Below are 15,856 nucleotides of genomic sequence, written 5' to 3'. Positions count from 1 at the left end.
CATTGTACAAACACAGAGAGATGGTCCCGAGCCTACACCAAAAAGAGTTTACAATCTAAAGCCATGTCTAAACTAGAAAATTTTCCTGGTAGAACATTACCAACATTTCTATGTCAGTGGAGCATGTGCACACTTAGCAGCCTTTGTTGCTATGCTTCCTTACTGTCAGAAGTTCTGTCAGCAAAAGATGTGGTGCAGTATGTTTACATATCCTACTGTACCCAATACTACCATCTGGTGCACACCTTTGTACGTAATATTTGCAGTGCATTGTGGAATACCAGCAGTACATTCAGAAAATTATGGGAGCTCAGGGTTAAATTCCTGCAATTCCCTTTCTTCCAGCCCATAACTTTTTTGTGACTTTTTAAAAATTTGCAACTTTTAAAAACTTTTAAAAATTCTTTGTGCTGCTCTTTCAGTGTCTGCTATCTTGCCATCCAGGATCACCTTGAACAGATTGGCATTATTGTGTTTGTTTTAAAGACAGGTCTCATGATTCTTCTATATTTGCAGAGCTGCAATGACTGCCACAGAAACTGATGATGCTGTGATGAAGATGAGACAAACAAGAAGGCAGAATGGATGATGCAGAAAGTGCTTAAAAATTGCAAAGTGCTGTCGGCATTCGCTGATCAGCTCCACATGATCTAGTGGCACTTTTGGACCCACAAAATGAGGATGAAGTGGTGCAACTATATTGTGAGACAGATCTGAGATGAGCAGTAGTTGCTGTAGAAATTTAAAATACAAAGTCCACTTTCCTGGGGTTATGTGTTGAACTCGCCTTAGCCCTCCATTGCAGACACATCAGAATGAGAGCTGCTTTGACCGTAGAAAAGAGGGGCCTGCTTTGACTGTAGGAAAGAGGGTGTGCTCTAGAAGTTTGCAATCCCAGGCTGCTATCAGTCAATGGACAATGAGTTCAGTGTTGGAAAATCCATGGTGGGGGCGGTTGTCATTCAGGTGTGCATGGCAATTAAGCGTGTCCTGCTGCATAGTATTTTGACTCTGGGCAATGTGCAGGAAATAATAGAAGGACTTGAAGCAATGGACCTCCTGAACTTTGGTGGGGTAATAGGCTGCATAGCCTGATTCTGCTGCCTGCTCCCCCAAACCTTACTGCTTAGTGCATAAACAGAAACTTTTACACTGCTTTGCTTTGAAAGCAACCTCTCCCGGCCTGCTCACAGGCAGCCTCTAGCATGTAAATTACTCCCAGCTGAGTTATAGGTGTGTTCCTAGCCAGCCACTCCTGAATTATATTCTAGAGCAATACCAGCAAATTCTCAGTACCAGAGTTGTCCCCAGAAATGTGCATCTTGTACTGCCCAGCACCCTCTGCTGGGCAGTACAAGCTAACAGAAAATAAAATGACAGACTAATAGAAAATGATATATACAAACCCTCTTGTCTCACATGGAGAGTCCAAACACTTCAATCCAAACACACACAAACATGTTTATCAAGTACAGAAAGATAAATTTTAAGTGATTACAAATAATGAGATATAAAAGTCAGAATTAGTTACAAAGAAATAAAAGGTAAAACACAGACTAATACCTAACTTAAAAAGCTAAGTGAACTTGAAGCAAAAAGGTTTTTCTCACCACGTGCTCACAGCACTCTGGCTGAATTCCTTCAGCTAGGACCACTCCCCCAGTTCAATGGTGCTTCATTTGTCTTTCAAACATTGCTGCTGCCATGAGCTGAAGTGAGGGGTGAGATGTGTTTTGTGTCTTCTGTTCTCCCTTCTTGTAGCATTTCTCTTCTTTGAGAATCATCTCCAGCTGGGGTTCAGGTGACAACAAGTCTGTTAGCCAAGATGTAAGTTTCTCATGCACACTCTTCTTCCTGCCAAAAAATGGCCACTTAACTAGGTGATAATCCATTTGATTTTGTTGAGGCATCAGTTTTCCTTTTGTCTCTGAGGAACTGGTGTCTGCCTGCTTTTCTAAACTTGGAGCATGTCTCAGCAATGTCATACAGTAGAATCTTATAACTTTACATACAATCTTGCCATACACATTTTACCAGGACAACGATGATCAGCAAATTATAAGGTTTCAAATGATATGTCACAAGGAATAACTTTGTACAAGATTTATCAGAGTTTTGTAAAAAGGATGAACACCAGGGTACAAATTGTCACAAATGCCACTAGCGATTCTGGGGAAGCTGCCTTACCCTTTGTATCCCTGGCTCATGAAACCATACACCAGATACTGGACAGCATCAAGGAATGATTTAATTACTCTCTGAGCAGGTGCAAGATAACTGTTGAATGTGCATGTGGAAGATTGGAAGGACACTGATAATAGTTCATGAATAGGTAGGATCTTAGTGAGGCAAACATTCCTGTTTTGCTTCTATTGATTTCAATGGAAGTTAGGAACCTAAAAACCCTTAAGTACCTGGGCCAAAGGTGCTTCTTAATAGCAAGATATCTTTAATGAAACAAACTAATCATCTCCAGATTGTTGACTGATGCATGGTTTTTAAATGGTTATGGTACATTTTAACCTAGTTGAGATTATAGCAAGGAACAAGTTGTACCATGTTTACTTAATAGCAGAACAGAGGTCAACTGTAATTCTCTGGCTGTCTTGAGGGCTGGGAGAGGCTACACTGTGAAGGTATTGAAAACTCAGGTTAATTAATGACATTAATTTATAGGAATTGTATCTTTTATTTTTTCCATAGTTGTAGTGGCTCAGGATCCCAGACAGGAATTAAGACCTTCTTGTACTATACCTTATACAAATAAATAACAGAAGAAAATCCCTGCCCTAAAAAAGTAGTTCTCAGCCTTTTTAGGCTCAAGAACAATTTGTAAACTTGATAGCCTGTCACAACCTAATAAATAGGTTTAAGAGCAAAACAAATAAATGAACCTCATTTACTTAATATTCTTACCCACAATATATAATATACACATTAATATAATAAGTACACTATGTATACCATAGTGGGAGCTCCTGCCCCACAGGTCTGGCTGGACTTGGCTTCCTGCTCTGGGTGTTGTGACATACAGGGTCATAGTGTCACTCAGGGGAGCCAGCCAGGCCAAATTTGTACAAGTGGCATTGCAAACTGGCACCTGGGATCACAGTGCCATTCACTCAAATTTGGCATGGCTGGTTCTCCATCATCATGATGGAGGGCCAAACCTGAGTGGTGTATGACCCCTGAAAGGGGTAGCAACTCCCAGAGTGGGAAGCCGAGCCCCATCAGCCCCAGATTTGGAGCCGCAGGAGCTGCTGCTGTGACATAGGTGCAGGGTCTGAACCCCTTCCACCACAAACCTTCCACACCTCTGTGGAAACAGGACCCAACTCCTCTCCTCCCTTCAAGGGCCTCCATGTCCCTTCAACACATTCTGGTGATTCAATTTTGGGTCATGACTTATGACCCACAAGTTGAGAAAACCTGTTCTAGAGACTTTGCAATCTAGGATTTAGACATTTAAGTTGATACGATTTTGTAAATAAATGGCTCAATTGAGAGTTAGTTTCTAGGCCCTGCAAAGCCCATGGCAACTTTTCTCCCTCCCCCTTACCCCACTACTTCATTTTTTAAAAATGTAGTTTTCTGTCCTCTTTCCTGGCAAAGATATTCCGATATAAACTGTTTGCTCTGATTGAAAGTTTGTCATCAGTTTATAGTGTTTCTAAAGATCATAGTATTTATATTCCCTCCCTGTAGCTGGGCCCTGGTGTCCACGTAAACCAGAGCCAAAGGTACTTTGATTTTTGGCAGAATGCCCATTCAGTTGATGGCTTTTTATGAGGCACTGCCTTTCAGGATTCTGTTCTGGTAGTACAGCTGCCACAGTTCCCTTCTAGCTGTCTGCTGGTAGCTGAGCTGACTCACCTGTTGATAGCCACTGTAGCGTCAAGAAGAGGAAGCCAAAAATAGCGAGAGGAAGCGTGATCTAGTGGACTAAGCACTGGACTGAGAACAAGGGACTTCTGCATTCTACAGCCCCATATATACAACAGAAATAAACACGTTTAATATGGTTATAGCTAAGCCATGTTATAACATGTTTATTCTTTCCCACATGGAAAGAACCCCTCCCTTCACTGTTATAGCCATGTTAAGGAACCATATTTTAGCCTAGGTAGCTATCGGCATTAAAATATAGTTTTCTTATAGATTTCTGGTATTGTTTTTATTTTTTTGTCTACAGAGGCAGTTTTTAAAAAAATTATAATGTGGTTTGTCTACAACCATGTTTAAACATGGTTATCTTTGTTGCATAGACAAGGCCTAATCCCAGTGTTTATAACAACTCCTTCAAAGGGAATGAGCAGAAGAGGGCAATTATCAAGTGATCCATCCCCTGTCATTCAGGCCCAACATCTGGCAGTCTGAGGCTTAGACCTAGAGCATGGGGTTGCATGCTCTTGGCTAATTGGCATTGATAGACCTATCTTCAATGAACTTATCTAATTCTCTTTTGAACCCAGGTATACTTTTTGTCCTTCACAACATCCTCTGGCAACCAGTTTCACAGATAGACTGTGCGTTGTGTGAAGAAATACTTCCTCTTGTTTGTTTTAAACCTGCTGCCTATTAATTTCATTTGGTGACCCTAGTTCTTGTGTGATGAGAAGGAGTAAATAACACTTCCTTATTTACTTTCTCCATACCAGTCATGATTTTATAGACCTCTATCATATCCCCCCCATAGTCATCTCTTTTCCAAGCTGAAAAGTCCAAATCTTATTAATCTCTCCTCATACAGAAGCTGTTCCACACCCCTAATAATTTTTGTTGTCCTTTTCTGAACCTTTTCCAATTCCAATATATCTTTTTTGAGGTGGGGCAACCACAGCTGCACGCAGTATTCAAGATATGGGCAAACCATGGATTTATATAGAGGCAATATGATATTTTCTGTCTTCTTATCTATCCCTTTCTTACTGATTCCCAACATTGTTAGACTGCTGCTGCACATTGAGTGGATGTTTTCAGAGAACTATCCATAGTGACTCCAAAATCTCTTTCTTGAGTGATAACAGCTAATTCAGATCCATCATTTTGTATGAATATTTTGAATTATGTTTTCCACTGTGCATTACTTTGCATTTATCAACAGCGAATTTCACCAGCTATTTTCTTCCCTAGTCACCCAGTTTTGTGAGATCCCTTTGTAGCTCTTCACTGTCTGCTTTGGACTTAACTATCTTGAGTAGTTTTGTATCATCTCCAAATTTTGCCACCTCACTGTTTACCCCTTTTTCCAGATCATTTATAAATATGTTGAACAGTATTGGTGCCAGTACAGATACCTGGGGGATGCCACTATTTACCTCTCCCCATTCTGAAAACTGACAATTTATTCCTACCCTTTGTTTCCTATCTTTTAACCACTTACCAATCCATGAGAAGACCTTCCCTCTTATCCGATGACATCTTACTTTGCTTAAGAGCCTTTGGTGAGGGACCTTGTCAAAGGCTTTCTGAAAATCTAAGTACACTATATCCACTGGATCCCCCTTGTCCACATGCTTGTTGACCCCCTCAAAGAATTCTGGTAGATTGGTGAGGCATGATTTCCCTTTACAAAGACTATGCTGACTCTTCCCCAAGAAATTATCTTCATCTATGTGTCTGACAATTCTGTTCTCTACTATAGCTTCAACAAGTTTGTCTGATACTGAAGTCAGGGTTACTGGCCTGTAATTGACAGGATCGCCTCTGGAGCCCTTTTTAAAATTGGTGTCACATTAGCTATCCTCTAGTCATTTGGTGCAGAAGCTGATTTAATGATAGGTTACAGACTACAGTTAGTAGTTCTGTAATTTCACATTTGAGTTCCTTCAGAACTCTTGGGTGAATACCATCTGGACCTGGTGACTTCTTACTGTTCCAAAACTTCCTCTAATGACACCTCAATCTGGGACAGTTCCTCAGATTTGTCACCTAAAAAGAATGGTTCAGGTTTGGGAATCTCCCTCACATCCTCAGCCGTAAAGACCAATGCAAAGAATTCATTTAGTTTCTCTGCAATGGTCCTTGAGTGCTCCTTTGGCATCTCAATCATCCAGTGGCCCCATTGGTTGTTTTGCAGGCTTCCTGCTTCTGATGTACTTAAAAATTTTTTTGCTATTAGCCAAAGATTCAAAAGGTATCCATTCTTCAAATTTTTTTTTTGGCCTTCCTAATTATATTAAAAAAAAGAAAAGGAGTACTTGTGGCACCTTAGAGACTAACAAATTTATTTGAGCATAAGCTCATCATTCACATCCGATGAAGTGAGCTGTAGCATCACTTCATCGGATGTGAATGATGAGCTTATGCTCAAATAAATTTGTTAGTCTCTAAGGTGCCACAAGTATGCCTTTTCTTTTTTGCGAAAAGCAAGAAACCACAAGCACACCACAAACACACATGCTACAGACAAGAAACTTACCCCAAGGGTCATGTAATCACTGTTGTTTTATCCCACAATGCTTTATGTGCTGCACTCCAGTATTTGTGGGAGTCCATGCAAACCTTATAAGTTCTAAGGGGGGGGCGTGTTCATTGTGCAATATCTGCCTAATTAATTATTATATATAATATACTGCAAAGGCTATTGCTTATGTAGTTGGCTACTAGACAGCTACAATCAATACAGATAATGTGTTGAAATGAGTCTTTTAAAACATTATTTAATAAATTAACTGATAAACTTCTTGATTGCTATATCTTGGGGAAAAGAAATTGCAAGATGTGTCTTATGTTGCCTGTTATATGTGTATGTTTTTTGTTAGAGTACATGAACAATATGGATATTTGAATCTATATACATCAACTCTTTATCCATACTCAATTTTTTTCACCATTTTTGATATTTATTTCTTCCAATGCATAGTACTTACTATAGCAACTTTAACTTAAAAAAGCTTTTTCTGGTCTGAGAGTATGTGAAATGTAGCCCAATTAAAATAATGGTAGGAAGTATTTGCATGCCTGGCTTTCTAAAAGGTTTATTTATAAAGTGTATTGATATTATTTTGTTTTTTGATTTAAGAGAATAAAAGTCAGAAAATAGTACTGGAGTCCATAAGGCTACTCGTGGTACCAGCAGTAAGCAGTAGGCCCAATAACATTTTCAGAATTGGGCCCTTTAATGAGGGAGTACTGCAATGACATTTTTTCCTTGTCTTCCATATTACACTAAAAATGGTCAACAGCAGATATTTTTAAAAACTGATCTAGAAAAGTAAAATATACAGCACAAAAGCAAAATCAATTACAGTAATATAGTAATGAGCCTAGGTGATCTAGTGTATATATATAGTATTCTATTCCAAACAGCAATTCAGTATAGTCTCACTTTACCTAAATACATAAACTGATCCTATATGGAATTTGAAAATAAATAAGTCTAAAATATATAGTGAAAAAATCTTGATTATGAACAGTGCTTGTGTCGTAGTTTGTGTGTAAAGCAGATGTTATCTAACAAGGAAATCCATCTTTAAAACATTTTTCTGTAAAATCACATTTATAGCATGTCTTTTGTAACATCTACCTTCCTAATACACTTGCTCTTTTGCCTCATGTAGACAGCTTTTTACAGGATCATAGTATTTTTACATATAAGATTGGTAATAAGTTAGAATCACATAATTTGCATTGAACATTACCGGCTACATTTAACTTTACAAAAGATGGATAAATGTTACTAAAACAAAAGCATTTTAATTAACTTTTCATTTTTCAGCATGATCAGTTTTGTCTGAGTTTTTAGTATTGTAACTAGCAACATACCTTAGTTTGTTTCAACTGAAACATGCTATTTCCAATTGCTTTAGTGACCAAGTAATGCATTTAATATTTAACAGATGTGAACTATGCCTCTGTTTTCATTCCACTCCAGTGGGTTTGGTAAATTTTTCCTAACTCAAGAAACACTTTGTATTTCAGCAATACATGATTTCTTGCTTTCCTGGGAGAAAACAAACATTTATTTTCCTGCATATATCCATTTCAGTCTTTTTAAAATAATAATTTGCTCTGCCCTGCTTTGCTTCACCAAGCTACTCTTATAGACCCCTAGCTCCTCCCCCTACAGTAAGATCCTGCCTACTGTCTTCAGCCAATAGCAGGTTTTTTGCCCTTACTTGGTATAGAAGTGGAGCATGTTTAACAGAGAACACATACCAAAAAATAATGGAGTGGTCATCTTTGCTGCTGTCAATGAAACTGTGAAAGGCTGCTCCTACTGCTTCTAGACTAAGAAGAAAGAATCTCTGCATTGAAAGAAGAAAAGAACTCCCAGTTTGGTGAGTGCATGTTTGCTCCACATGGACATCTCATATATCAAGATAAACTCTGCTTTCTTTTTCTAATTAAGCCCAGAATCTTTCATCACATCTCTGCTAAATAGGTTTAAGGTTTCTGATCTTTCCACAGGGATTACAGTGTAACCCTTCTGCCCATCAGAGTTGTCAGCAACAAGGGCCGGGTTCAGTATCTAGGGGTTCCATTCCAATAACACAATGCAAAACTGTCTTGAGCCCCCACCCAGTGACCTGGGACAAACGTGTACCACTACCCCTGGGCACCTCTAAGAGGCAATACTTCCCCTCTCGCAAGCACAGAGTCTGAGTGTAGCAAAAGCCTTTTAATAACAGAGAGAGAAACAATGTGGCATTATGTTGGGGAAACACCACCAACAAGATTCATAACACAACCCTTGAGCAAAAACCCACCCCAAGCAAATTGGGCTGTGTCCTTTCCCTTTGATTCTTGAGTCCAGCAACCCAAAAGTCACTCAAAGTCCCAAAAGTCCAACAACCCAAAAGTTTCTGTCCCTGTCAGTGCAGCCCCAGAGTTCGAAAGTTTATCTGCAGAGTTTTACCTCCCAGCCTGGGTGGAAATGCAGGGGTTAAGGGGCACCTTACGTGGTCCAAAGCTGACTGCCCTACCTCTCCGTGGGGCTCTGCTCCACCAGCCATCCCGCAAACTGCGAACAACATCCCCATCCCATGAGCCACTCTGCAACATATCTTCAGGCCCTGCGCCAAGTAACACAGCACTCAGTGATTTCAGCTTTTAGTAATTTTAGCTATTTAGTGATTTCAGCTTGTAGTAGGGGAGCCTCAGTACTTGTGCACTATTGACCCAAAGTGAATTCAGCTCACAGCCTATAACTAGACGCCTAATGGAATCAAAACTAGCTCTCATATTCCACAGTGGAGAGAGGAGACAGTACAATTAGAATTTAGGGGACATACTACAAAGCACTTAATGCCTCTCTCAATTCACTGGATTTTGGAACCCATGACCCTTGCCTAGCGAGTGCTGCTTAGTTGATGGCGAGTCCCTCCATCATAACAAAAGGCCAAGTACAGTTCCACTGTTCTTGATTCACATAATCAGGATAATAACAGTTTATTCTTTCTGCCCCAATAACAGATAAACTGGGGTTCCTAAAGCAGCCAGAGTGACCATCTAGGCAGGGTGGGTGTGCCTATACAAATGAGATCAGCCTCTGAAGTTCTTTTCCACAACTCGCCACCAGATGTCAGGGTAGAGCTCATCCTGACTCTGCTTACATCAGAAAAGAGAAGAGTCACCAGCCATCTACTCAAATTAATGGATCTGCAAATATTTATGCTGTGACAGACAAGGGAACTCTTCTTTCCTTATTCCACCCTCTCTCCTGTCATTTTGACCTTGGAAATCTCACCTCCCATGTCCTCCCCTTTTCCTTTTCTAATCTTTTCATTGTTCTTCTTTTTCCCGTTCTTGTCCATCCATCTATTCGTTGACCACAAGGAAGCATTAGACTGTCTGAGCAACAGTGACAGCAGAGAATATGCCTGTTGTCTTGTTCTTATACAGAAGAATCTATTATTGTTTTCTGTGGAAGTTTTGCCTGGGTAATGGCTAATGGGGTTAGGCTTCAGTATAGGATTGCAAGGCATGTGAAATGCCCAGCTGAAAAGGGACTCTAGCAGCTCTGGTCAGCACTGCTGACCGTGCCGTTAAAAGTCCAGTTGGCCGCCCACAGCGGGGCAGGCAAAGTGCCGACCAACTCCGTGGCTCCCAGAAAGCTGCAGGCATCTCTCTCTGATTCCTAGGCTTAGGGATGGCAATGGGGGCCCTGCATGCTGCTCCCCACCCCCAGCACCATCTCCGCAGTACCTATTGACCGGGAACCATGGCCAATGGGAGCTGCAGGGGCAGTGCCTGCAGGCAGGGGCAGCCACAGAGTTGCCTGGCCAGGCCTCCACCTAGGACACAGAGGGAAATGCTGGCAGATTCCTGGGAGCTGCCTGAGGCAAGCGCCACCCAGAGCCTTCACCCCAAACCTCCTCCCATGCCCCAATCCCCCTGCCTCAGCCCTGAGCCCCCTCCTGCACTCTGAACCCATCGGCCCCAGCCCAGAGCCTCCACCTGCACCCCAAACTCCTCATCTCCGGCCCCACCCCAGAGACTGCACCCCCAGATGGAGCATTTAGAAAATGACATTTTAAATTAATGTATTGGAGAATTAAAAAGAATATGTGAAAAATACCTTTAAAATGCTAAGCCATTTGTGAATTATCCCTACAGAGGTTCACCAGACTCTACCAAGAAAATAACAAACATTCACATTTGGTCTGAGTATAATAATTTTTAACCCAAATTTTTCTGAAACGTATAAGCTCCTGAAAATAGGTGCTTAGAATGGAAGTGTCTTTTCAACCACTACGTAATGCTAATACCACAATGCTATAGCTTTTAAGAGCAGGTGTGACAAAAGAAGGTTAAGGGTGATGTGATCACAGTCTATAAGTACATACACGGGGAACAAATATTTGATAATAGGCTCTTCAATTTAGCAGGCAAAGGTATAATATGATCCAATGGCAAGAAGTTGAAGCTAGACAAATTCAGACTAGAAATGAGATACAAATTGTTAATTGCTGTGGATTCTCCATCATCGGCACTGTTAAAATCAAGATTGGATATTTTTTCTAAAAAAGAGGCTCCAGTTCAAACAAAAATTAAATGAGGTAAGTCCTAAGGTCTGTGTTATTCAGAAGACCATGCTCAGGGACAGTGGTCCCTCCTGTCATTCTAATCTATGAATTTAAAATATTAACCTTTTTATTTTTTGTTTTCAGGGAAATCCAGCGTAAGATTTCAAGAGAGAATGCTTAGACATGAGGCGAATCCATTTGATTAGTGCACAATAATAGGAGACGCAACACTACAATAAGAACAGAGGATATTGTAAACCAATTGAAGGCATTAAATGAATATTATCAAGTCTAATGTGGCACAACATTTTTTTTTTAAAGAAATAAGTTTTTACAAAACCAGATCAACAGAAATATTTCCATTATTTTTTCTTAGTTCTAATGGAAACGTACTATTTTAAAACAATAAACCTCTCTTGCCATACAAATGCACAGAATGGATTTTGAAGGTTTCAACCTCAGTATGGAACCACTATCAAGGCACATCACTGGTTAGGCTTAAGACAAATAGTTCATTTGGAAATGAGGACAACTGTGGTCTGACAAATTATAGTACTTCTTTCTGTACAGACTCTGTGTTAGGAGAAGACTTGCCAATCTCATTATTGGGAACTTTTAAACAAAGAGGATCAGCTCAGCAATTCCTCTTTCTGGGGCAAATACACTGAGTACCCTGCAGTTTAATGTGTGTAGATCTTTCAAAGGACCATAAACACTGGAGTCCTGCCTGTACTGCATGGACATTATAGATGGCCTGGCAAAAGGGTAGGAGTTTGTCATCTTTGTAGGTAAAACAGTGGTGGGGAAGAGAGGGAAGAGGTGTGACATTGCCTGAATGTCAGGCACGCCAATTGGGGCAGAACAACTTGATAAGCATGTGCTCCTTTTTCTTTGCTGATGGGCAATAGCTGGAATTCCATGTCCCCACTCCGCAGCGGGATGCTGATCACCCGCCTGTGCAGCGTGCTGGTGCCCTGGGCCTCAGCAATGACTGCACTGCCTGGTGGGGAGGGCAAGGGGATGTTTCCAGGGCACCCTCCTGCTGCCCACGGAAGGGTAGGGAGAAGAGGCACCACCAGGGGGAGCTGATGTGAAGGTGGGGCAAGCAAGAGAGAGGGGGCATTCCTGTAGGGGGAGCTTTGGGAGGAGTTTGGGGGGAAGGTAGGAGAGATGGGAGTGAGCTGTACTGGGGGGGAAGGTTGCAAGGGGGAAGGAGTTGAGACTAGGGGACTTTGTATGGGGGCGTTTGGGGGGCTTGTGGTGAGGACTGGGAGATGGGGCTCCCCAAAGATAACCCTGCTGGAGCCTCTCTGCCTCCAAATTCCACCCTCCCCAGTCGTTCTCACAATGAGCGCAGAAGAGAATCACGCTCCTAACCTCTGGTAATTACGGGTTGATGGGTGAGTTGGTTGTCGTGCCCGCCCGCCCGTCTACTTCTCTCCCCGTCGGGAAAGCGAAACATCTCGGCACAGGGCCTCTATAGGAGCAGCGGCTTAGGGGCCTTTTGGAGAGCCAATCGGAACACGTGTACCGGGAGCCAATCAGAGAGGTTGTGACAGAGAGGATGGGGAGAGAGCGTCCCCAAGCAGGCGGCTGCCCCAGGCGGCTCCGGCTCTGCTGGTGCGTCCCGCTCCTGCAGCTCTAGCGCCTCTCCTGCAGCGGCAGGGGTCCCTCCAGGACATGGAGCCTACCCAGGCGGGACAGGTTGTGGTGATTGGCAGGTAAGCGCCAGCGGTCTCTCGCCTTTGGAGGCAGGGTCTAGAGCCTAGATGCAGCGGCCAGAGGGAGCAGCAGGTACTAGCTGTGCTGAGAGCCACCAGGGGCTCTGGTGACAAATGCCACAGGGAAGTGCGAAGGGTTTGGGCATTTCGCCTCAACCCTGCCAGTGAAACCACAGCCCTGGACTTCGGGCTGTTGGTATTGATTCCTGATGCTGTCTATGTGCTGCCAATAGGTGCAGGCACAAAATGTTGCCTTAGTTTTTGCTGCTGTAACAGCAGCCAGATACCACAGCAAGGTGTTAACTGAGAATAATCTATCTACATTGTGCAACCGTGAACATTACTCAGAATTAGTACAAAAGGCATCACCTTTAAAATTATTCTCCAGCTGGGAAAACTTTTGCTCTAATGTGATTGGTTTCCTATATGTTCATGTGTCATTCTGTTGCTGATAAATTTGGATTCTTCTGAAAACTGTGTGCTGCAGTCCAGTGTAATCTCTTTTGTTACGCCTTTTTATAGCTTGGTGAGCATGTGCTCATTTTCTCCACATTCATTTACTGTGAAGCAGTAACCCTCCATGTATTTTTCTGCATTATGTGTGGGTGAGTAAAGTTTTGTGTTCAGGTTTAAGTAAAGGTCAGAAATGATGCAGAGAAGCTTAGAGATAAGATACAATATCACAATGATACTTATTTGAAGCAAGACATAAAGAAGTAGCATTTTGGGACTGAGGCATTAATACAAGTCTCATTTCAATTTGTTTCTGAGATAAAACTGATTAGCTTTTTTATTTAAAAAGTAGCTTTTTCCAGTTACTTTGGATTTATCAATGGCTCTGAGTAACCATTGTAAATGCACACCCGCTACTGACTGGCTAAAGTACTCTGCTGCCTGCCTTGAGAGACCATTTGAAGTGTGAGTTATATTTTCAGGCACGTGCCTTCATGCTGTCACATGACAGTGACCAGACTAATAGCAGGGGTCACACTTAGTTACCCGTCATTTGCCATTGGTATGCCGAGGGTCAGAAGGCTTGTTCTGTCTGTACATAATGTGTAATGCCACCATATAACATAACCTAACCAAGACAAAGTGTGGGAATGTTGTGAGAGGTGGGCACACTATAGCTACCTGAAACTAAGGCCTGGGTCCCTCTCGCACCAGTGTTGTTTTGACATCTTACAAGTGCTGTGCTCTCTGAGTGTTTTAGTCAAAGTATAGAATGGAGATTTTAAAAAGCATGCTAAAACTTGACTTCTTTCTTGGGATCAAGACACCACAATATATGGATTTCTCCTTAATATTGAAGGTGCAAAATAATAAGAAGCTTATAATAGTTTAAGAAGCACTTGACAAATACTTCTGTGATAACCACATCATAAGAATGCTACCGTGGCTAACGTGTTTTAATCCCATATCTGCATGGGTTCAGTAAACAGTTTAGAAGTTGTTGAGAACTGGGTTTTTTTTTTTTTAATGGAATCCTGTTTCTTTTTTCAGAGAAAGAGGAGAGAACAGCTTTGCGCCAGCTTAGCAACATTTAATGTGAAGTTAAATTCTGTTTTTGTTCCAATTATTTCCATTGTTTCCTTCTGTCTCCTTGAAAAGCTTCCTGTTTTGTTTTTAACTGTAGGCTGGAGCAAGACTTTTCCGGTTTTCTTTTCTCTTCTGCCTTTCCTTTGGCCCCTTGCCTATTGCTGGTTCTCTTTTTCATTACCCTTCTTCACTGTTGGTCACATGGCCTTGTAGAATGAAACTTTCCAAGTCTGTGGCACTCATGCAGTTCAAAGGAAAATACAAGAGCAGTTCCTCTCAGCAACAAGAGGAAACATGGTATAGTAGTTAAAAAACACATGAATGGAAGTAAGAAGATCTGGTTTCTATTCTTGGCTTTGTTACAGATTTGCTGTGTTCCGATAGTCAAATCATTTAACCACTCTGTACCTTAGTGTCCCTATTTGAGGATAATGGATATTGTGCAACTTAATTTATTAATATTTGTGAATTGTTTTGAGATCCTGGGAGAGTAGATACTATAGAAATATGAACTATCATTGTGCTCTTCTCCACTCGTTTGTACCGTGCATGTTGCAAGCTGTGACATGACCTCTCCAAAGGCTGTTGACTGAGCTCTCCTGCACAGTCTACAGCATGGTGGCACACCTCAGCATTGGAGTTCTTAGGCTGCTCTAACTCAAGCTTAGGGGTGTATACAGAATTCAGAGGACACAAAATGCCTTAAAGCCATATTTGCCCCTCTTCTCATCCTCTGCTGTACCTCCTGAACTGCACTGTCCAGGAGGTGTAGTTCAGAACAGAGTACTATGTTTTCAGTGACTTGTCACATCATTGAGAGCTTATTTTAACAGTTTAAATAAAAAACAAAACCACAAATTATTTGTGCCCCCCTCTTTGTCCTTCCCTCTTCCAGCCTTTCACTATTATTTCCTCTTCTCTAGTTTCCCTGCTACCTGCCCCTCCAAAATCCTTTGGTGGCTGTGCAGCAACAGTTGATTAGGGTCATATAAATTATTATATTGGTGTTCAGACAGATAGAGGCCATATTGTAGTCTTCTGCATTCAATGCACATTTTTCTCAAGTAGGAAAAGTCAATACTTATTTAAATCAACAATCCTTTTGATGGTACAGAAGTGAACTATGTAGTTACATGCATAAACATTTTTATTTATTTCCTCTTTAGCGGACTCATTGGTCGCAGCTGGGCTATGGTGTTTGCTGGTGGAGGCTTCAGAGTGAAACTTTATGATGTTGTGCAACAGCAGATAACAACTGCTCTGGAATACATTAGGTAGGTCACCTGATTTTTTTGACTGAGATAAACTGGTCCTGCAAGATAAATCTCTCCTCAGGTCTAGCATTTACAATTATGAAAATATTCTGACCACAATCTCTTTTCTTAAAAAAGGAGCCTAAAATTAGCTTGTTGGTGGTAATTTTCAAAAGTGCCTAAGTGACTTAGGAACACAAGTACCATTGAATTCAGTTGGATGGTGCTCTTAAGTCATTTAGGGTCTTTAAAAATTACTACCCATAGGTGCCTAAAGATGGATATGGAGCTTAATCTCCTATTTTTGAAAACTTTGGCCTACAGGATCTTAGGGTTTAGTCACCAACCAATTCTAAACTTGGTGATTTCATAA

General features: G+C 41.4%; 1 protein-coding gene across 4 annotated transcripts in view; it reads left to right on the top strand.

The window, feature by feature from the left end:
- Positions 1–8,149: 8,149 nt before the first annotated feature.
- The window catches only part of CRYL1 (crystallin lambda 1), a 77,286-nt gene continuing 69,579 nt past the window's right edge, over positions 8,150–15,856 (top strand). Inside the window, exons 1-3 of one of the 4 annotated variants that reach the window (XM_043504272.1) lie at positions 12,542–12,691; positions 14,195–14,239; positions 15,397–15,504. In XM_043504272.1, the coding sequence (XP_043360207.1) occupies positions 15,422–15,504 (83 nt within the window). In that variant the 5' untranslated portion in view covers positions 12,542–12,691; positions 14,195–14,239; positions 15,397–15,421. Of the gene's footprint in view, positions 8,283–12,397; positions 12,692–14,194; positions 14,240–14,267; positions 15,295–15,396; positions 15,505–15,856 lie in introns of those variants that run through there. The other 3 variants (XM_043504271.1, XM_038387378.2, XM_043504270.1) reach the window with 3 other exon arrangements.

The sequence above is a fragment of the Dermochelys coriacea genome, chromosome 1 (assembly GCF_009764565.3).
Source record: "Dermochelys coriacea isolate rDerCor1 chromosome 1, rDerCor1.pri.v4, whole genome shotgun sequence".
NCBI lineage: Eukaryota > Metazoa > Chordata > Testudines > Dermochelyidae > Dermochelys > Dermochelys coriacea.
Note: the sequence above shows the minus strand (reverse complement) of the source record. Positions and strands in the feature narration are given on the sequence as shown.